Raw genomic sequence first — 23,355 nt, 5'->3', positions numbered from 1 at the left:
TTTGAAGAGTGTGGGGAAGAAAGAGGACAAATGATTACCTTTAAGGTCGCTGTCATCGTCGAGACCTAAAAAACACATGCACATTTTGCTGTTCAGCTCAGTGTATCAAAATGAAACAAAAGCCACCAAAAAAGAAAAAAAAAACAAAGGTTACATGTGTTAATAAGCCAGCATTATGGCACTGGCCGAGACCCATCTCCTAAAATGCCTAGAATTAAGGGGAATTTCTCCAGATACATGCAGACACTTACCTTTTGATTCAAGGTGAATACACATCTTTGAGGAAAATACACATATTTACCTACACCCATGCACACCCACGCACATACCTACACATGAACACACACCCCCACACATGTACACGTGCACGCACACACAATTTGACCTAATCAGGAAGAGTAAAGAGATAAAAGCCTGTTTTCTCACGACTCCCATACAGCAAGGCAGAGACCTCACAATTACAGCATTTACTTCTGGTGCCTGGTAACTACTCTTGTTAACTGGGGGAAACAGTGTGAAAACGAATACTAACGCTTCCCCAAATTAGCACACACAAACTTTTGTGAATCATCTGATCTTCTCAGAAGGGCTGATCAGACACAAACCAGCCACAAAGGCGCAGCTCTGTGCCCCAACCATGTTTCTCGTCCCCTCTGCACAGCCTCCATGATGTCACAGTCTCAGCAGCCAGGAAGCAGGTCCCGCCACTGGTGTGGAAAGTCAAGGTGGTCACCTCACACACTGGCCCAGTGTCATCGCTTCCTAGTGTCGACGCTGCTACACTGTGACACTTTCTAGTGACCCAACACACCTGTCTGCCTCATTGCCTAAAGCTTTCTAGAACTGGAAATCGAACTGATGAATTTTCACACTGACTTTTGTTTAAATGCACTTAGAAAAATAATATCAGATTATTACCTGGTTACTCATCTTTCATATCAAAACAAAATCCAAATAAAGAAATGTACCCAAACTCTTGGATGACTGCACATTAGCATAACCAAAGGAAGTGGCAGGCTTAAGTCCCTGTACCGTTGGAGGCCAGGCCTTGGGCCACAGAAGGAACAACCTGGACGTCATTGCCCTTTTCCCCAGAGTAATCTGAGAAACAGCCCAGCTGGAGACAGAGTGAGTGACATGACAGAGTGAAGACATGGCCACACCCACTTACCCCAGAAGTGGTCCACCTTGGTCTGCTCCCGGATCAGAGACTCATCTAGCACGGGGGGCCGGAGGGCCATGTTGCCCTGCAGGCTGTGACAGCTACTCTGGCTGACAGCTGAAGACGTCGCTTTTCTTGACATGTGATTTATATTAAAAGCTGGTTTGCTTGTACTTCTGTGCTGTTTTACTGTTCTAAAAAGAACGGAACAAGAAACAAATGCATGACCTTTTCTAGTCCATAAACACAAAATAATTAGATTTTCCTAGACACAAAATCTAGGGCTGAGAATAAACAGCATTTTTAAGAGAAAGCATTTTCTTACGTCTTTCCTGTTGTAATGAAACATCTGTTAATCTAAAGGGAATCTGAGGCTGGGATCCAGGAACTCTCCTCAAACTGTACAAAATAGTGCTCAGATTACTTTGGGTCCCATGACCCAAGAGCAGTTAAAAACTGATCTAAAAATGTTTTGAAAATATGATTTGTAAGTTTAACCCCTCCTTTCCCCAAGTAATTGCACACACATACGCATCCAGACCATTTTTCGGTCACGAGTGAGGACGGAGCTGCATTAAGTACAGTGAGGACAGGCTGTAATCCACAGTAAGTCCTGCATTCATATTTAGCGCAAATTATAAAAATAAAGCCCCTAAACACAGTATTCTACAAACATTCGACATGAAGTCAGGCAGTGGGGTGCAAAGGCAAGGAAGGTAAGGTCCTCACTCTTCCAGAAAGTCAGTCGTGGGTGGAGGCAGAGGCGCTGACATAACACAATGTGAAAAAACCCCATGTGAGCACAGGGAAGTGATAGATTTGGCCAGAGCATCACCGGGGACGGGAATCGAGGTTTTGGTATTACCTCATTACCACAGGGCGGTTCTGACACAGCGCAGTACGCTCGAACCAACGGAATCCTCAGCTGCCGCCACAAACCTACTGAATCAGACTCTCCAAGGGGAAGGTCCAAGAACCTCACTTTTAACAACAGACTTCCTGGGTGAAGGTGGTCCTGGCTGGGGGGCACCAGATACAGATTCCAGGGCCACGGCTTCTTTCATGGCAATGATTTCATCGTTTTTCTTCATCGCTACTGAACCCCACCCTCGAGAGAACAACTACAGCTCAGATTTGAGATTTGCCATTCCTAAGCGAACACCAGAAAGTGAAGCTGCTGCTTTCACTCCTGGTGTCTAAACAGCAGAAGGACCCTGCTGCGCTGTCGCTCCTTTCTAGGTACAGAGATCAAACAAACACGAGAATCACAAAGTATGAAAAAGTCTAAATTTTATGTCTGTATCTGTTAGCCAGTCATTGTGGTGGTGGTTAGCTGCCATCACGTCGGCTCCAACTCACCAAGACCTCGCGTGTAAGGGAACCCAGCGTTCCGCGGTCCTGCACATCCTCCTGACCATTGGTACTACGTCTGAATCCACTGCTGTGGCTACTGTGTCAACCCACCTCATTGATGGCTTCCTCATTTTCGCTGACCCCCTACTTTACCAAACATGATGTCACTTTCTAGCGACTGGTCTCTCCTGATGACGTGTCCAGAGTTAAGTGAGCTGAAGTCTTGCCATCTTTGCTTCTAAGGAGCGTTCTGTTTGTATTTCTTCTAAGACTGATTTGTTTGTTCTTCTGGCAGTTCACGGTCTATTCGATATTCTTTGCTAATACCACAGTTCAAACGTATCATTTCTTCTCCTGTCTTCCTTTCTCATTGTCCAGCTTTTGCACACATATGAGGCAACTGGAAAGACCATGGCTTGTGTCAGGCGCACCTTAGTCATTTAAAGACATCTTTGCTTTTGAACACTTTAAAGAGGTCTTTTGCAGCAGAAGTGCCTGGCGCAGTAAGTTGTTTGATTTTTTGGCTGCTGCATCCATGGGTGTTGTTGATCCAAGTACAATGAAATCCTTGACAATTTCAATATTTTCTCCGTTTATCATGATGCTGCTTATTGAGAGGATTTTCATTTTCTTTTGTTCAGGTGTAATCCACATTTAATAAATAGATTTAAAGCGTTAGTAGTGCAGAGACCACCTAAGATACCATGTGATGATTTTGGTTAAGAGTCCTTCCCCTCAAACAACATCTGGTAGGACAGCTGAAGTTTGGCCCCCGCTACGAAGAAGAATAAGGCTTTCTAAACTGTGAATACTGGTTTGTCCAGTGTTGTACCCATGTTACAGGGTGCCAGCTATCTCTCCACAGTTTTAAAAAAGAACTTGAACAAAAAAGAACTTGAAAATCTTAACTTGCGGAACATCAACACCAGACAACCCACACACACTCCAGAGTTAGTTTCAGCCCTTACATATAGTGAAGCTACGACTTCATAAACACATACATAGGCACGCACATAGCCTTACGTGAGAGAGAGAGCACGGTTTTACAAACCAATAGAGGTTTAACCCTGTGGGAAACCCCAGGAAGACAGAGCAGAGATGGGCTCACCTGGACGCCCTGTCCTTCACGGAGGCAGTGTTCCTGGCATAGGCATGGCCCTCAGTGTCCGGACCATCCCCTGCGGTGAACGCTGGGGTAGCCAGGCGCAGACTACGGCGGGACATTCTTGGAGAGTCAAAGACGGGATCCAGTCTGTGTTCAGTCTCAAAATCCAGAGCTTCTGAAGAGTAACTTGAACTAGGAGAAAAGGAAGCTTGTCAGGGAGACAATGCTACAGCACCAGCTCTGAAACAAACTGAACAAGTAATGAACAGAACATGTCATCTGGGGAAAATTTTATTATTATTATTATTATTGTGGGACAATTTTACTACCAAGCAAAAGTAAGCTACCATGTGTATCTCCTTAGGAAAACTTTTCCTTTTTAATTTTTATTGTGCTTTAAGTGAAAGTTTACAAATCAGTCTCTTATACAAAAATTTATATACACCTTGCTATATACTCCTAGCTGCTCTCCCCCTAATGAGACAGCATACTCGTTCTCTCCACCCTGTATTTCCATGTCCATTCAGCCAGCTTCTGTCCCCCTCTGCTTTCTCATCTCCCTTCCGGACAGGAGCTGCCCACATAGTCTTGCTTATGAGAACTTTTGCACTATATTTTACATTATAAAAATATTTTCAGAATTATATTCTTTATAAAGTTATTAGATCTAAGATACTAGGAAAAATGTTCAATCAAACCAACAGTAAACTGATACAAATTACTTCAAGTTGTCATTGGAGCTCCTAACTTTAACTTAGAGCTGGGAGTGGTTAGAAGATATGTCGTACTGGCCCACAAGAAAACTTTGGTAAGAACACTACACAAGACAAAATTTACACATTTTACAAAAAATATGGCTGGTTTTCCTCCAGCAGAGTATTTTATACAACTATGATTTTAAGAGTTATGTTATTTGAAATCAGAATTTCTCATGTAGTTATGGACCAATGTAAGCACTTCTGTAAGTTCTTCTTTGAGTATCTTTGACTTCACCCTTCCCCATCACCACACTTAAGCCTCTGAACTTCAGGACTGGGTTCAAAGGGCGGCCATTTATGAACAACCTACACATTGAGAGAACCCTGAACTCCACGCCTGCCCCACTCCGTCCACACCCCAACCAGGCCTGAATGGGGAACCCTCTGTCAGTCTAGATGCACATTCAAGTATAGGAAAGCAGCCAGGACTCTGTCCCCAACCCCAGGACTCAGGGACATTAAAACAGGGCTGCCGAGTCTCGATGCGGTCCTAGCTCTCCAACCTCAAACCTGGAATGCCTTTCACCATCAGAATGGTGCTCCAAGTACTTGCTAGTTCAGTAAGAGCCCTCCCTGGGAAGAGAGCCATATTCAAGACTGTTTACTGCAGCACTGTTTATAGCGGCAGAAGACTGGGAAGTACCCACCAATAGGAGAATGGTTAAACAGGCTAGGCTAGATCCATACCCTATCGTGCTGTGAGGCCATTAAAAACATAAAAGAGCTATTATATAAACTGGCATGGAAAGACCTCCAAGACATTCTGCTACATGAAAAAAAAAAAAGCCTTCTAGTATCACCCTATTTATGTTAAACTAAAAAATAAAATCCCATATTCTTATACCTACATATGTAAAAGTATACAAAAAATCTGGAAGGTTCTCTGTGAATTGTTAACAAGGGAGGCCTCTGGAACTGAAAGAAGGTGGGGTGACGGGGACTTTCAACTTTAGCTGGACAGTACTGGACTTTTCTATCATGGTAACGTACTAGTGTTTAAAGCAGGGGGAGCGGATGAGAGGATGAAAAGAGGAAGAGACTTGGGACTCTGAGTCCAAGGCTGGAATATCTAGTCCCAGTTACTCCAGAGGTTGTGCACGGCTTAGGGCAGTCACTCTACCCAGGTCTTAGCCGCTTATCTGGTGGAGTGGACAACTTCCAAGGTTTCTTCCAACCGCACACACAGGATTTCCGTAGTCCCACAGCTTAAGGCAGGAGCCTGGGCTGGGAATGCAACTGTCATCTCGGCATGGTTCCCACTGATAAATGCACCGAGTCCCAGGAGGAAGAGTCCCATCTGCTGGGCCTGTCAAGGAGGACCCTGTGGGCACTGTGCCAGGAAGTGACACGCCCATCCATCAGGTTGTGGTATCAAAGCACTTCATCTATAAGATGTTAAGGGAAGGACAGTCCAATCCAGGATTAGAGAGAATTTAGTAACATAATGATGTAGACGAAGACCCTAAAGATATATTAGAGCTCTAACCCTTAGGGGCATGTGATTTTACTTTATTTCTTGTTTGTTACACATTTTTTTTTAATTTGTTCTTTTAAAAAAAAATTGAAAAAAATCGACTGTAATTGAACATCAGAAACGTAGATACAAGGCAGCAATAAATTATGGGAAGTTGTCTGCCAGACAAAAATCACCCAAAAGAAACCTCCTGTTTTTCAGTCTCCCGGGGCCATCAGAGAACTAACTGCCTCGGCCTCTCCATACTGAGTCTGCAGCTGAGCCACACCTCCCTCTGCCCCTTCCCCTCAGGCTGCCACACTGCAGGAGGAGTCCTAAAGCCAGCCCTCCCGCTCTGGATGGCATCTCCCACTTCCCACTCTGGATGGCATCTCCCACTTCCCAGAGACTCAACTCTGACAGCTGCCTCTTCTCTCTCCTACATGCTCCCTGCTATCAGCACCTAGAGAAGCTTGTACCTCTCTTCATGATAAAAAAAAAAAAAAAAAAATCAATAAATGTACAGCTTCATTCAAAGCCATGCCCTTTCCCCTTCCCTTATCAGCCAAACCTGTCTAAGCTCACTGTCTCCACCCTCACCTCACACCCACTCCAGTCCCACTTCTGTCCCATTGCTGTTTTTGCTCCCGCTAGCGGAGCCATGGGTGTCCACGGGGTAACAGTGACGAAGCTCCAGTGCCAAGCTTGCTCGATGCCCCCCAGCAGCCTTTGACCCTGCGATCATCCCCCTCTTCCCCAATCACTCTTATCAGCTTCTATGCAGATGCTGGTATGCACTGACCCAATGCCACTTCTCCACCTTTCCTTCCTGTGGGACACTTCACCTCTCACCAGAGGCTGAAAGACTGATTGATACTACTCTTCCGAATCTAGGGCTCGGGAAGCAACGTCTCCTGGGGTCTCATGGGGCCTTAGGGGAAGCCTGCTGAAGAGCTCCTGGGAATGGCTCTCCTCCCGGATTAGAGAGATGAAGGCTGCGACCATCAACAGCTGTACCTAGGAGGCAACAGGCAGATCGAGACTTTACAATAAATGGGTCCAGCTGACGACGAGGGCCAACCTCAATGCTACCAAAGGAGACAGGCAGCCAGACGTCAGGCACCTCCCTCATGTAACAGAGCAGGGAGGACCATCCGTTATATATTCACGCCGATCAATCAAAATAACCTGAGACTGATCAAACTTCTAAATAACTACCAGTTTTCAGAAACACATCAAGATTTAAGAGACAAATTACCAAAATGTAATGTGAGGAGGAGGCTGTTTGAGTGGATTCAAAATAATTGATTCTAAAAAAAGAGAAAAAAATGAAGATACGGGAAATTGGAACATTGATTAAACTCTGCTTTATTAAGGAGTCATCGTAAACTACCTTTTTGTTAAAGGTGTGACACCGGTATATTGGTTAGTTATTATTTTTAATATCATTAACTTTTAGAGATAGATTCCCAAGTACTGACTGATGAAACAATACATTTCAGGTTTGCTCCAAAATAATGGGTGTGGGGGCGCCACGCATTATAACTGTTGAGGTCTAGTGGTTTCCCCGCTGCCTTTAAAGGCCCAAACTCCCAGTAGAACTTACAAAGCCACACCTCCTCAGTCCTGTCTCCTCTTGTGACACCTCTCCAGCCCTCTGCCCCCAGACCTACCCTCATCTCCCTGAAGAAGGGCTGTGGCTGTCACCAATTTCACAGAGCTCCTTCCCAGTGAAGACTTCAGACATGCATTTCCTAAACTGTATTCAAAATAGGCTATAGAGGCTATCAAGAAGTTACCAAGAATAATGGCTTCTATGCTCATAATACACAACAGAACAGCTTTTATTGAGATGGCCCACTCACTGTACACTAAGCCACAACCATACTATAAACAAAAACAGAGTGTGTTCCTACAGGAAGTCTGGCATTATCTAGAATTAAGAATGAAAACACAATCATCAAATGTTAGATTCGACTTGAATATACTTTCCGGTTTTCTTAAGGTTGAACTATACTTTTGCCTTGTAGAAGACAGGCCATCGGAGAACATACACAGCTCCCCTCAGGTGCCTTAAACAGCCTGCTGGGCGTAAGACGTTTCCAACTGCTAACCAAATCCTAACTGACCTAGCGATAAGATTGTCCTTTGGCACTAACCCATGATTTTATAATACTTAAGTTTCATTTCAATCATCCTTCCTATTTAGTAAGCAAACGCCAAGCTTCAGTATATCAGAATATGAATAAAAACACAACCTAGTACCTGATACTAGCCGTGCTCTGGAAAGCTTGGGCTTCATCAAAATCTCATCTTATCATGACTCTTTCTCAAAAGGCAAATCGTTGCCTAGGTTACCTGTTAACTTTAAGATGCAGAGCCTTTGATATAAATCACAAAACACTAACCACAACCACAGAGATTTGTTCTTGAGATCACTGCCACTTTGGGTGGGGTCTAAAACAGCAATTCATGTGCAATGACTCATCACTGAGTTACCAGGCTATGCTGGTTCAGAGATGTATGGTTTTCAAAATAATTCACGATGCCCAAGTCAGCTTAGTAGTCTAGTTTGGTGAAGCCACGGTGCGGTGCACAGTTCACAGCTCTCTTCACTGTGAGAACATGAGGCTGAGCTATGCAAGCTGTCCACCCACCAGTCCTGCAGGCAGGTGCACACACTCACCTGAGTACATTCATGTAGCCAGTGCTCTCTGGCACACACACACTCACAGACGCTCACCTGAGCGCATTTGTGTAGGCAGTGCTCTTTGGTGCACACATGCTCACACACACTCACCTGAGTGCATATGTGTAGCCAGTGTTCTCTGGCACACACTGAGGAGGGGTGTATATGTGGAGCCGAGAAAAATCCATGTTCACGATCTCAGATCATACTGCAGAAGGTGGAGAGAAAAGGAAGGCAGGGTTTTTAAAAGGGTTAGAAAATATGCAGAGAAGTCAATCTGTGTTACTTGCATAAGACGGCCTAAATGTCACCACCAAAACAACCTTCACAAAACAAAGCCAGTATCGGTAGTTTTGTTCTGATTTTTTTAAAGAAGACTAGCTTTCTCATAGTTATGAGTCCACAAAACATGTCTGTTACAGCCCTCAAAATAATACATCCACAGAAAAGCAACAAGGGGAAATCTAAATTGACCTATTTGTTATTCTGAAAATCCGGGCACTTTCAAAAACAAGTACTGAAAGTAACTCAGAACCCCTTCTCAAAATTTATTCTTAAATTCCTGAAGGGGTTAAAATGTTCTCCTTCCAAAATATGGTCTATCCATACCATGGAATATTACTCAACATAGAGAAAGGAAGTTCTGCTCCACACTATGACATGGACAAAGCCTGAAAACATGATGCTGAGTGAAAGAAGTCAGACACAAAAGGGCAAATACCGTATGATCCTACTTACATGAAATATCTAGAATAGGCAAAGGATAGAGACCAAAGTTTACTAGCGGTTACCAGGGACAAGAGGGTGGGGGACAGAGGGAGTCACTGTCGAGGAAGCAGTGAGTTTAACTTCTGTTTACGGTGCTAGGAAATTTGGCAAGGATTATTGGTGATGGCTGCACAACATGACTGACGTAATGGATATCATTAAATTGTACATGGGGAAATTGTTGACATCGCAAATGTAGTGTTATATATATTTTTACAACAATTAAAAAAAAAGAATATTCTTAATGAGATGTAAAAATAACAACGTCCTCCTTCTTCTGAAATCACTTTTTTGTGTTACTGGCTATAAAGCAGAGCAGCTTCTCACTCTGTCGTAAGCACTGTAATACCTTCCCAGACAGCAGAAGCTTTTTCACAGGCACCTCAGAGTCAGAAAACAAACAAGAAGATGAACGGTATGCTTAAAATGTCATTTATGCTTTTCCTTTTCCCCAGAAGAAAACACTCATTTTTTTTTTTTTTTAATGAAAAAATGTTGAGCATATTGTTTCTCTGGTTGTCATGGAGAGTTCTTTGGAGTGACTCAAACTTTCCTCTGGCTAAAAATACCCACACACACACACCCAAATTAAAAAAAAAAAAACTCTCTCACTAGTAACATGAATCACATAAGCTGCTGTGAAAAAAATCCAAGGAAGATGAAACTAAAAATAAAGGGCATCCCGGATAAAATATTTCTGTACCAATGACTGAGTTCTATAGGCTAAACCTAAAGCACTTCGATTCACACGTCTCTGAAAGAAAGAGCCCCAATTATTCTTTCAAAAGTTAAGTATTCATAGAAATAAAGACCGTTGTTCCTGTATGGGGATTTTACTGTGCTACGAAATTCCACAGACAACACAAAACTCTCAAATTTTTAAAAACATTTCAAAAGTTCTCTGGCCTCTTCAGAGACGCCATGCCCCGCAAGCCTACCCAGGACACACATTCAACAAGTACAATTCATCCTTACTTGGCACGCTATGAATATATACTGGAACCTCCTTTTGCAAATAAAATTAACTTTGATTATTATTTCATTCATGTACATGTTTAAAGTCTGCTTATCAGCCTAGACCCCTTCTGTCTACTTTGAGCAACACTTCACTGAGATTCAGTGACACAAACTGAAGGACAGAGCTCTAGCAGAGAAGAGCATGAGTGCTCTGGGCTCACCTTGTGTGCTCCCCCCTTTCACCTGCACATCCCCACCTCCTGACAGGGCCCTCCCTGGCTCAACTGTCCACGCGGCCCTCGAAGACAGCGTCAGTGGTTTCTGAGGATGCTGGACTGGTGGTGATGTTCACATCTCGTTACTACTCCCATGCTTGAGGGTTGACATCCAACTCATTGTTTTTATCCCCTATAATTTACTCACTGACAAAACCACACTTCCTAACTTCGTTTCTGCACTGAATTTTTTATTGCACTGGCATTATTCACCATTATTAAGCCTTCTGTTTAAATACCTATAGTCTCATCGGTATTCAATACATGCGTAGTGACCCGATCACTTCTTGCATGGACTCATATGCCCCTGAAGTTTATAGACATGAATGCTGTAAAGAAACAAAGGCTAGAAGCCTATAAACCCAGAAGAATCAGGATCCTCTCAGACTCAAGGAAGGTCTAATTTGTGCCCCAAATCTGAACAATATTAAGACAGTAGGTGAGAAATAGGTGAAACGTTTCAGAGGCCTCAGAGAACCTTGGCATTAATCTGTGACCCAGCACTTCGCAAATAAATGTGCTCCTACGAGCTTCACTGCCTCCTGCTATCATGTATCACGTGGGGCAAACCACCCCTGTTTTACTGGGGCCAGTAAAAAAAAAAAAACCCTGTGCAGGTGCAAACTCTGCTTTCAGACTTAGGAATTACGCACACGTGTGAACATCTAAGATAAAACTTCCTGGCAGGGCTTTCAAATTAGATGTTAAGCTTCTTAAGCTACTCCGGGTCCCTCCTTTTATATCACATGTGCCATGTTTACACTACATGATAAAGACAAGAACATACAGCTCCCTTTTTGTTCCTGAATGCTTTGCTTAAAAATGGATTTCCTTCCTACCCTCTCAGAGGATCTCAACCTTTAGTATTTAGAATGTCTCTGCTAATCCACTAATAATCCAGAAAAATGACCTGAAAAATATCAAAAATTACCAGTCACACAGGGTTAAAAATGGAGCTTTAAACACATGGCACAAAGCAAAGGAACAAAACTATAGTGTTCCGAAGTAAAATTAGCACACACTCTTTTCTTAGCCATGCTTGCAGTCCTACAGAAAACCTGAAGGCAGACAAGCCTTCTGCAAGGCCATGCAGCACTCCGTTTCAGCTCTATAAACTACAACTATCATCGCCTAGTAGGTCATTATTTTCTACTAAAACAAATGGAGTTTGCTCCAAAGCACTGTAAGTGTTATAAAGATTATAACATGATGTTAAAAACCAAATGTTCTATTAACTGATGCAGTCACGGACCAAGTGAATTGAGACAAAAGTGAGCCTGACCCAAAACAGGCTAAGGCGGCACTGAGATCTGAAATAATCTGAACTTGCCACAGGCAGACCTCCTCCTGCCTCCAATTAAAGTGGTGCTCAGCCCTGCAGATGCTTATCTCAGGGGTCTAATGCTCAGAGCCTGCATCTCATCCACAAATTCTCCAGGGAGAACACAGATTAGTCTCTCTGCTTCGAGTCCAGGTGACCGTCAGCAGGTGACACCTCTCATGACAAGCCCGGCGAGCCAGGACTTGGAGCGGCGCTGCCATCAGTGCCCCACCTGCGGAGCCTGAGAGCCACACACCTCCAACAAGGGACCTTCTAAGGTGACAGAACAAGGTTCCGGTCCACACTGCAGCCCCAAAATGGCTCCCGGCCTCCACAAAGACAGGCCCAGGAATCCGATCTGCCAGGCGGCACCGTCACAGCGGCTCTGGGGCCGGATTGGACGGGCAGGCTCAACCCCGGCCAGTTAACCTGTTAGCTCCCTAACAAGCTCTCCAAGGAGCCACGGTGCTGGCACTGCTGCTGATAGCCAACAGTAAGTTCACTCACCATTTAACACTTGCCCTGTACGTAAGAACTGCCTCTTTTAAAATTAAATAAATGAAGTCCGCTTTAAAAATTAGTACTAAATCCTAACATAATTTCTTTGATTAGATCTTAAGCCCATTAAAGCTAAATAACACAGAGACTAATAAATGTATTATTTTGCCTATGGAAAAAAAACATACTGGGTTAGAAATGTTTTCCAAAGAGCATACCCAATGTAATAACTTCTACAACATAATAAACACGAATTTGCTTCCACCTTGAATTTCATTTTGAGAAAGCAAAACAATGTTGGTTTATGAAAGAACAATGATTTATACTAAGGGACTGAGAATCTGCAAAAATGAACCGATCATTTAAAACAGCATATCAGAAACAAAGCTATAACCTAAAAATACTGGGAAAAGGCTTTATAGAATGCCACATGTCACACACACACACACACACACACACACACACTGTAAAACCATATATGCACACACACAGACCTGAAGCCACACTTAAAAACCTCCTAGGAAAACATCACACTGAACTTCAAGGTAAATTCTGGGGAATGGAAGACTACTTTTCACTTAACCCTTTATGTACTGTTTGAAAAAAAAAATTTTAAAGAGCAGATATTTGTTTTATACTTTAAAAAAACTAACCCATGAAATATTATTTTCAAAATAAAGGACTACCAGTCTCCGTTTGTATGGCAGTTTGACCCTGCCACCTCTTCAAATACCAGGGGCAGGACACCGAGCTTGGAGGCACAGTACCTGTCCACCATAAGCTGGGAGTAACGGTAGCACCTAGACCTCAGTAGTACCATTACTGCCTGGCACCAGGTAAAACACTAAAGGAAAGCAGCTGTTGTTAGCACCAGTAGCTCTGTGTTATAAGACTGTTCCCAGCCAAGACAATGCAGTGATGCAAGGTTTGGTCGCTTTTTTTGGAAATGACAAAATGACAGGAAGAAGGGTAGGCTAGATGAGCTTGTTTACATCAAGAAAACAGCTCCACATTTGTTATGGCTGTGTGTCAACCTGGGCGGTCCATGATTCTCAGTGGTTTGGCAGTTACGATGCAGTTGGGCAGTTAGGTAATGATGTAATAATCACTTCCTTGATGACATCTGATATAATGTAATCACCTCCATGATGAGATCTATAAGCAGCTCACCAGTTGTAAGGGAGTTTCACTGGGGGTGTGACCTGCACCCAATATAGGTGGACTTTCTGACAAAGCTCACTGGCTTTTGCTCTGCTTCGGGTCCTGCATCCGGCTTGTCACCATCTGGCCTCCGGTTCTTGGGACTTGAGCCAGCAGCCTGCCATGTGACCTACCGATCTTGGGTTCGTCAGCCCCTGCGGCTACGTACGTCAGGAGAAGCCTCTGGCCTGACTTGGGACTTTCCAGCCTCTACGAGTTTGTGAGCCATTTACTTCATACAAATCTCTACATATAATATGTACTCACACACACACAGCCCCAGACAGTGCTTTAAGTAAAACAACGGCTTCTATGTGAAAATAAGAGAAGCCCGGGAGGCACAGTGGTTAAAGTGCTCGGCTGCTAACTGAAAGGTTGGCAGTTCAAATCTACCAGCCACTCAGCAGGAAAGGGATGTGGCAATCTGCTTCCGTAAGGATTTACAGCCTTGGAAACCCTACGGAGGTAGTTCTACTCTGTCCTTACAGGGTCCCTACGAGTCAGAATCTACTCGATGACAACAGGCTGGGTTATGTGAAGATAAGTTATCACAGGGCTACACCTCCCAATGATAAGTCCTCTAGGACTTTTTAAGAAACCCTACTTCTCTGGCTGTGATATTTATCACACTGTTGCAGCCAATGCCCAATGTCAAATTATATTTTTCGTACATGTTAGTATAAAGGATCTTTCTTATTGGAATACAGAAAGCATAAATTATGTTGGGTTACTGTATTTTGTTCAAATCTGGAGTGTGCTAAATTTACTTATAACCAGTGTGATGAGGAGTGCCAACAAGGATGTTTCTAGTCCACAGCACACGGCCTTCAGTAAACAAGCTGGCCGGTAGTTAGTGACAGCTAGTAATGGTCAGTGGGGCGACCACCACGTGCAACAATGCTCCTTCCCAACCCAGGACATGCGGGGCTTTCACTCTTTGACAGTCTGATAGGCACAGATCTGACTGACTTCCTTTGTGTTCCTTTAGTTTATCAATGGCTTAAAATACCTCTTCATGTTTCTCAGACATCTGTATTTCTTATTCTATTGGGGGGTTGTCTTTTTCTTATTGTTTTGCAGGAAACCATAGAAGGACACTGCCCTCTTACATATTATACTGCTGGGTCCCTCCCCTAGTCTAGCTCATGGCCACTCTCTCAAACCTTCCCGAGTGCTGTGTCCTGCTCCGGAAGGCCTGCCCTAGTCCAAGAATATATGCATCGTTTGTATGTATTCCACCACTCTTACTGTTGTAATTTTTACATTTCAAGCCACTTGTGATTTATCTAATCCATCTGTAATTTAGATTTGTATATAGTGAGTCGTTATTGTTCTTGGGTGCCGTCGAGTTGCTTCTGACTCATAGCAACCCTATAAGACAGAGAACGGCCCCATAGGGTTTTCTTGGTTATAAATCTTTATCGACTGGAAGCACCAACATTTAGGTTAGCAGCCGAGCGCTTAATCACTGTGCCACCAGGACTCCTTTTATATAGTGAATAGGTACCAGATTTTATTTCCTGTTGAGTATCTCCACCTCACCACCAACAAGTAACTGAAACTCAACAGGTCCAGATCAGACTGAGTTCAGTCCCAGAGACCTACCCCTCCCAACACCATCTCCTGTCACTTATCCATCACAAAGCCATTCCGCCACCCCTTCCACCTGTCAGCCTGGCCCACTACCTCTTGCTTGGCTTCCTGCACGTGCCCCTGACTACTTGCCCTATCTCCAGTCTTGCCCCCCTCACACCAATCTCTTTAGAAAATGACCAGACTACCTCACTCTCTTTAAAGCCCTCCTGTGACTCCCACCACCTTATGGGCATGACCCAGGCTCTGGAACACATTGGTCCCTTCTCCTCCTCCCTCCTAAACTCCTCCCCCCAACCCACACCTTCACACTCCAGAACACAGAGCTATAGGTATCGTTCCTCCCCATCCCACTTACCTGTCATTCCTCTACCCTTTCCTTGCAATGAGTGTCCTCTTTGTCTGGGATGCACTCCTTACTTCTTTATCCCCTGGTCCGCTTGTACCCCAAGCTCTACCTGACTGACTTTTGCTTACCTTTCACACAGAGCTGAGATACCACCTCCAGGAAGCCCTCTCAGACCCTCCCTTTCCCCCAGCTAAGCTAGGGGCCAATTCTAGTGCCAATCTGGTAACACCACTTAACACAAATTATAATAACTGCTTACTAATAAGTCTTTCTCTCCAGCTAGACCTTGAGCTCTCAAAGAGGGAAGGGACTGCACCTTATTCATCTTTGGATCCAAAACCCACCTGCAGGACAAATAACACTTTGTATATTCCAATGAAAAGAGGAGGACCAATTCTATACACCTTGCTTGCTTTAGCATTAAACTAAAGACTCTTGAATTCCCCTGACCAATGTCTACTCCTTGCCTGAACACACCCTTGGAAAAACTATTCCAAAAGTGATATAAGAAATTATGAGAACCATTTAGGGCCATGCATCCATGGTCCCTCTTGGTTCTTTCTCCTAATGGATTTAAAGTACTTCTTGCATTCTCTTATCCAATGAGAGCAGTCGTGTCAACTCTGCTTCATTTCCTAATTGGGGACAGTAATTACAGAATTTGACTTGTCTGCAAATGTAAACAGTGTATACCATTTTCAGATCATTCTTTTAATGCTTTGTCCACCCAAATATAAGGCAGCAGGCAAAGGTGACTATTTTCAAGTTTGTAAAGTTTTACAACATAAAAAGCAAGTAAAGACCTGCTTTACATATTCTAGAATATACCTCACGCCTTCCAATAATGTTAAATAAAATTCAATATAAAGTAGGCAGAATGACTAAAAACAAAGCAAAGCAGCTCGACAAAGCACTGCTTTGTTTGCAAGTGCACACCCTCGGGAGTCCTCCTGCCCCGCCGGGAATCAGAGAGCCACTCCTGTTATTTTACACCACTGATGTCTCCTACCTGCAGCCTTATTCTGTACAAACGCCAGACAGCACTTGTTACAGAGATCTTACTCTCCTAAACTAAAACCCCCCAATATACTTATGCAATCTGTCTGCTAAGCAAATGATCTGAGAAGCTGGACTACATGAAGAATGTGGTATCAGGGTCGGATATTAACAACCTGTGATATGCGGATGACACAACCTTCCTTGCTGAACGTGAAAAGGACTTGAAGCACTTACTGATGAATAGCAAAGACTACAGCCTTCAAAAATCCTCACAACTGGACCAATAAGCAACACTATGATAAACAAAGAAAAAACTGACCCTGTCAAGGATTTCATTTTACTTGGATCCACAAAAAATGCCTGTGGAAGCAACAGTCAAGAAATAAAACGACATATTATACTGGGCAAATCTGCTGCAAAAGACCTCTTTAAAGTGTGAAAAAGCAAAGATATCACTTTGTGGACTAAGGTGCGCCTGACTCAAGCCATGGTATTTTCAACTGCCTCATATGCATGTGGAAGCGGGACGATGAATTAAAAAGACTGAAGAACTGAAGCATTTGAATTAAGGTGCTGGTGAAGAATATTGAAAATACCACAGACTGCCAGAAGAATGAACAAATCTGTCTTGGAAGTACAGCCAGAATGCTCCTTAGAAGCAAGGATGGTGAAACTTCGTTTCACTTAACTTTGGACATGTTATCAGGAGGGACCGGTCCCTGGAGAAGGACATCATGCTTGGTAAAGCAGAGGATCAGTGAAAAAAAAGAACGACCCTCAACAAGCTGGACTGACATGCTGCAACAATGGGCTCAAACACAGCCACAATTGTGAGGATGGTGCAGGACCAGGCAGCATTTCGGTCTGCTATACACAGGGGTCACTATGAGCCTGAACCAAATCGATGGCACCTAACAATATGACCATTCACACAGCCCCTGGGACACCACATGAAAAACAAAGCATCCAACCTAACAGCCATGCTTATTTACAGACATAATTAAAGCTGTAAAACCAACTAACGAATCGTACAAGGTATTTAATGAAGTAGAGTCAATTATCACATATAATTATAATAATAATTGTAAGCAGCAACATTATATTCTGTATTTTCCATCTGTCAACTGTGAGTTTACTTTGTCCTGATGAAAGTTGACAAATTCAATCGCAGATGTAGCAGGCCTCCTCTCTTCTATCTGAAAATCACTGGGGACAGCATCCAAAATAGCAATGAGTTCCAAATTTAGGAGGAAGGGGAAGGAGAAGAAAATGATTGTTTTCAATTCACTCAATCCTACTGCAGCCCTCCTGCGGGCGGCAACGACACAATTACCTACTGGAATACTCACAGCTGCTGCGGCTTCAGGACCACCGTAAACTCCATCGCACTCTTGCTCTCCAACCTTGATCTCCATTTCCCATTCCGCTCCGTGAACTCCGACGTGGGAAATCCTATTCTGGTGAGCTCAGGACCACCTGGCCTGACTGTCAGTGGGCCTTGTGAAGCTACTGCAGTCCCTACACCCTCGCCTCGCCTTGGAACGTTTAAGGACGTGCAAGAGCTGCAACCTAACGTTCGGTTCCATCCTGTTCCATCACTGCTTTATAGTTGTTTTGTTGGGAGCCACTGAGTCAATTCCGACTCACAGTGAAGTACCAACCTTCCAGTTAGCAGCTGAGCGCTTAACCATTGCACTACCAGGGCTCCTTACCACTGCTTCTACTACTAAAAAATGCTGCCCAGGATGTACTATAAGTAAATTCAAATTGATGTTATGCTCAGAGCTGATGAGGAGCTGACTACGAGACCGTTTAATCACCATACGTTCAGGACCAGGACACACTGATTACGAGCTGAACACACACGCCATTAAATATCAGCATTCATTTAAAACAGGTCACCCAGGAATTTCCGGTTAAAAAGGGTGCACTGAACACAAATGTTAACTTTCACAATCTTCCAGACACCCCTCTGAAAAACGGAGGATTTTTTAAAAAGGCATATATCCACGAGAACAAAAAGGGAGAGAAGACAATAGCAAGAAAACTTTGAAAGCTAGAAAGCAAATGGATGAAGGAACACTGGCTCGGCAGAAAAAGCTGAATTGTAAGTTTGCAGTGGAGAATGCTGGGAAGTAGGCCAGTTTTCACTACGGAACCTCCGAAGGCTCAAGAATCAGTGGCACCTAATTACTTCTGGAGGCGAAAAATCCAGGAGGAATCGACGACTACTGAAAGTCTGCTTAAGAAGCAATTAGCCAAAACCACAGGATCATCTCAATTGATGCACAGAAAGCATTGTCACCAATGGTTAAGTGCTTGACTACTAACCCAGAGGTTGGCGGTTGCAACCCACCCAGTGGCACCACAGAAGAAAGGTCTGGCAATCTGTTTCCATAAAGATTACAGCCAAGGAAACCCTACGGGGCAATTCTACTTTATAACACACGGGGTCACCATGAGTCAGAATTTACTGAAGGCAATTTTTTTTTTTAAATGATAAAAACTCTCAATAAACTAGGAATAGAGGCAAACTTTCTCAACGTGATAAAAAATAGTTATGAAAAACCCACAGCTAACATCATTACCAATGAACAATCTGAAACAGAAATTAAGAAAATGATTCCATTTATAATAGCATCAAGAAGAATAAAATACTTCGGAATAAATTTAACCAAGAAGGTACAAGGCTCACACATCAAAAACTACAAAATATTGCTGAAAGAAATTAATGAAGATCTAAATGAATGGAAAGACATCCCATGTTCATGGACTAGAAAACTTAATATTGTTAAGACGGCAATATTCCCCAAAGTGATCTACTGAGTCCATGCAATTCCTATCAAATCCCAGTGGTCTTTTCTGCAGATATGGAAAGCTGATCCTCAAATTCATGCGGAATTGCAAGGAGCCCTGAAAAGCCAAAACAATCTTGAAAAAGAATAAAGTTGGAGGGCTCAAACTTCCTGACAGTAATCAAAACACTGTGGTACTGGCATAAAGATACAGATATATAGGTCAATGAAACGGAACTGACAGTCCAGAAATAAACCCATACATCTATAACAAATTGATTTCTGACAAGGGTGCCAAGTCCATTCAAAGGGGGAAGGACAGTCTTTTCATCATCAAATGGTGCTGGGACAACTGAACCTCCAAACGCAAAAGGATGAAGTTGGGCCATGACCTCACACCATATACAAAATTTAAGTAAAAATGGATCAAAGACCTGAATTTAAGAACTAAAACTATAAAATACTTACAAGAAAACATAGGGGTATATCTTCAGGACTCTGGGTTTGGCAATGGTTTCTTAGATATGACACCAAAAGCACAAGCGATAAAAGAAAAAATAAAGTGGATTTCATCAAAAGTTAAAAATTTTGTGCATCAAAGGACACTGAAAAGAGCGAAGATACGACCCACAGAATGGAAGAAAATACCTGCAAATCATGTATCTGATAAGGGTCTAGTACCCAGAACATATGAAGAACTCTTACAACTCAACAACAAAAAGACAAACAACCCAATTAAAAAATGGGCAAAGGACTTGAATTGATATTTCTTCAAAGAAAGTTTAAAAGTGGCCAACAAGCACATGAAAAGGTGCTCAAAATCATTAGTCATTAAGGAAATGCAAATTAAAACCACAATGAGATACCACTTCACACCCAATAGGATGGTCTTAAAAAAAAGCGGGTAAGGGCTGAGTGAAACAGACACACAAAGACATATATTGCATGAACCCACTTACATGAAATATCCACAACAGACAAACGTATAGAGACCAAAGGTTATTAGTGGTTAATTGAGGCAGATGGGAAGGAGAGATGGGGTATTGTTTAAGCAATACAATTTTTGTTAAGGGTGATGAAAAAATTTGGAAACAGACAGTGGTGATTATCGCACAATATGGTGAGCGTACTTAATACCACTGAAATGTATATGTAAAAACGGTTGAAAAGTTTTCTTACATATATTTCACCGAAGTAAAAATTTTGAAAAATAATAGAACAAACCAAAAAGGGGGAAGGATATAACAAGTGTTGGGAAGGATATAGAGAAATTGGAACCCTCATACATTGCTGGTGGGAACATTAAATGGTACAGCCACTGTGGAAGGCAGTTTGGTGGGTCCTCAACAAGTTAAACACAGAATGACCACATGCCCCAGCAATTCTCTATGTATACACCCAAAAGAATTGAAAACAGGTATTCAAACAAAAAGCTGTACATGGATCTTCACAGTCACACTATTCACAATAACCAAAAGGTAGACACCATCCAAATGTCCATCAATGGACGAAGAGATCTGACATGCAAGGAGGGCAAATCTTACTTCCCATATGCACTGAGAAATGGGAATAAAGTACAGTAATAATATCCCTGAGTGCTTATTACATGCCAGACACTGTTCTAGGCACTTCACATCTACAACCCAGAGGCCAAGACCGCACACCCGTGAGGTAGGTAAAGAAGATGAATACTTGTTTCTTCCGCTTCAGCAGGCAACTTCAAAGTGCATTTCTGTCAAATTTACAGAAACACCAGTAAATCCAACTGAGGGACCTGAAATTTTACAGCTACCTGCATCGCTGGAATGGCAGCTGTTAAAGTGGGGGCTCCTGGGTCCCCTGTGGGGCCAGGATGCCCCTTCAACTCTAAGCCAAGGGCCCTCATCTGCCAGGAAGCAGAGTCCCTCCTTGGAGTCCTGGATAACTGACCATGACCATCTCAGCTATCATCCCAGCTGTGTGGGTTGGTCCGGGGGCTGCACCTGTAGACCCCGCTCAGGGCACTGCCCCTCCACCTGAAGGATGCCGCAGCTGCAGAACAGGTCAGTAACAGGTTCGCGTCCCGGCACCTAAAGAAGGCCGGCCGCGGGGCACCCCCGAGCCCAAGCTGCCCCCCGTCACGTGGGCACTACAAACCACCGCTGGGGACCCACCCTCCGAGAGATCTGCGCGCCCTGGAACTAGGTGCAAACACCCCGCGAAGACGTTCCGTGCGGGCCGCCAGCCCGCCGTCATGAGGGGCGCGTTCGGGACGGGGGCGTCGCGCGAGGCTGGGGCTCGGCCGGCATACCGCACTCGCCAGCAGGAGGGGTGCAGACGGGGTTAGGGAGGCCAGGGGGTCGAGGGTCAGCGGTCAGGGGCCTGAGGGGCCGCGGACCGCCGCCTGCCTGGAGGGTCTGCAGAGCCGAGCGCGCCTCCGCCCTGCGCGGAAGATTCGCGGGGTCCGGGGACACGAAGGGACTCGAGGCCTGTGCGCCCGGCCTCCCCTCGCAGCGGCCGTTGGCGCCCAGGCAGCCGGCGCCTTCCAGTCGCGGCTCCCCGGGCCCCGCGGCCGGCCTCTCCCCAACGCCCCGTCCCAGGCTGCGTGAGGAAGGCCCCGCCGGCTGCAACGCCGGGCCCGGCGACCCACGCTCGGAGCTCACCTGCCACTCGCCGCTGCTCCCGCTGCTGCCACTGCAGCTGCCGCCGCCGCCGCCGCCCGAACAGACAACACACCGCCCAGGCCAGGACCGCGGAGAAGACGTGACTGCGCTGGCCAATCGCGCGCCGCGCCTGAGGCCGAGGGCGGGAGCAATCCGCGTTTCCGACCACTCCCGAGAGCGCCACCTGAAGGCTCAGGCCAATGGCGAAGCGCCATACCTGCGAGCCCCGCCAATGGGGAGCTGGGACCCCGCCCACGCAGGGCGCGGGGGCGGGGCGAACCTCGCCCCCCCCAGTAGGCGGGGATCGGGCGCGGTTAGGCTGCAGGGGCGGGGTTAGGCCTGAGGGGGCGGAGTCGCCCGAGTCACCGAACCGGGCCGAATGGTCTAGGCCTGTACTTTTCCTTCCAGAATGTTCCCTCCTGAGGCCGCCAGCACCGCACCTGGGGGATGGCCTCCGCGGTGGCCTCCTCACCCCGACCCCCTCACATCGCCAGTCTAGTCAGTCACTGACGCATCACCCCGCTTCGACCCCGCCCGGCGCGCGCTCCTCGGGGGGAGCCCCATCTTTCGTCTGGGTCGCAGCGCTCTGCGCATGCCCTCCCCTCTGCCTGGCCCTCACCCCTATACCTGTTGGGTCTCCTCGGACCGCTCCGCAGCATGTGCCTGCTCCCCGTTCCCGTCCCTACTTGGCTCAGCACCATCGGAAATGGACGCCTTACGTTCGCCTCCACGAGGCCGGCGTTGGGGTTTGCTCGGTGCGGCGTCTCCAGGCCCGGCGCAGCCCGGCTGCATTTCCCCGCTGCTCCAAAGTCTGGCTACCCAGTTTAGGGTGAGCGAGCCTCCTGCCCCTGGGGTTCTAAACGCAAGCTCTTCACTCTTGTGGAATTGGGCTGCAGGATCCTCCACCCCAAGGAATGACATAGATAATAAATAACAGGCCACATTTGTGTAGGGTTTTGCAGTGATAAAGCCCTTTTCTTTTATTAACTCTTTGGAATTTCTTAACTATCTCGTGAGATAGGCAAAACAAAACAAACAAAAAAACCAAACCCGCTGCCGTCAAATCGATGCCGACTCACAGCGACTCTATAGGACATAGAACTGCCCCAAAGAGTTTCCAAGGAGCGCCTTTTGGATTCAAACTGCCGACCTTTTGGTTAGCAGCTATAACACTTAACCACAACACCACTAGGGTTTCCAGAGGAGGCTATTATTATCCTCATTTTACAAAGGAGGAAACTGAGGTTCAAATTGGTTAAAGGTCAGGCGAGAGTCAAAAGATTCAAAAATCAAGCCATTTCTTAATATTGAGTTCACTGTTCACACACCACAGTGATACATGGTTGCTTGTGTCATGAAGAACATATTTATATTTATTTATAATATTAACGTGTTAATGCAATTTTAGCTCAGTTGTCTATATGGGGTCTGTACTTGT

At 44.9% G+C, this 23,355-nt stretch overlaps 1 protein-coding gene across 6 annotated transcripts in view; it reads right to left on the bottom strand.

Annotated features, from left to right (window-relative positions):
- The window catches only part of SUN1 (Sad1 and UNC84 domain containing 1), a 46,793-nt gene extending 24,230 nt beyond the window's left edge, over positions 1–22,563 (bottom strand). For 2 of the 6 annotated variants that reach the window (XM_064295937.1, XM_064295939.1), the window contains exons 1-5: positions 21,918–21,999; positions 8,632–8,728; positions 3,624–3,812; positions 1,172–1,356; positions 39–65 (exon numbers count right to left, since the gene is read on the bottom strand). In XM_064295937.1, the coding sequence (XP_064152007.1) occupies positions 39–65; positions 1,172–1,356; positions 3,624–3,812; positions 8,632–8,708 (478 nt within the window). In that variant the 5' untranslated portion in view covers positions 8,709–8,728; positions 21,918–21,999. Of the gene's footprint in view, positions 1–38; positions 66–1,171; positions 1,357–3,623; positions 3,813–6,633; positions 8,611–8,631; positions 8,729–21,917; positions 22,003–22,544 lie in introns of those variants that run through there. The other 4 variants (XM_064295935.1, XM_064295936.1, XM_023555893.2 and 1 more) reach the window with 3 other exon arrangements.
- Positions 22,564–23,355: the final 792 nt, after the last annotated feature.

The sequence above is a fragment of the Loxodonta africana genome, chromosome 12 (genome assembly GCF_030014295.1).
Source record: "Loxodonta africana isolate mLoxAfr1 chromosome 12, mLoxAfr1.hap2, whole genome shotgun sequence".
In the NCBI taxonomy this organism is placed as follows: domain Eukaryota; kingdom Metazoa; phylum Chordata; class Mammalia; order Proboscidea; family Elephantidae; genus Loxodonta; species Loxodonta africana.
Note: the sequence above shows the minus strand (reverse complement) of the source record. Positions and strands in the feature narration are given on the sequence as shown.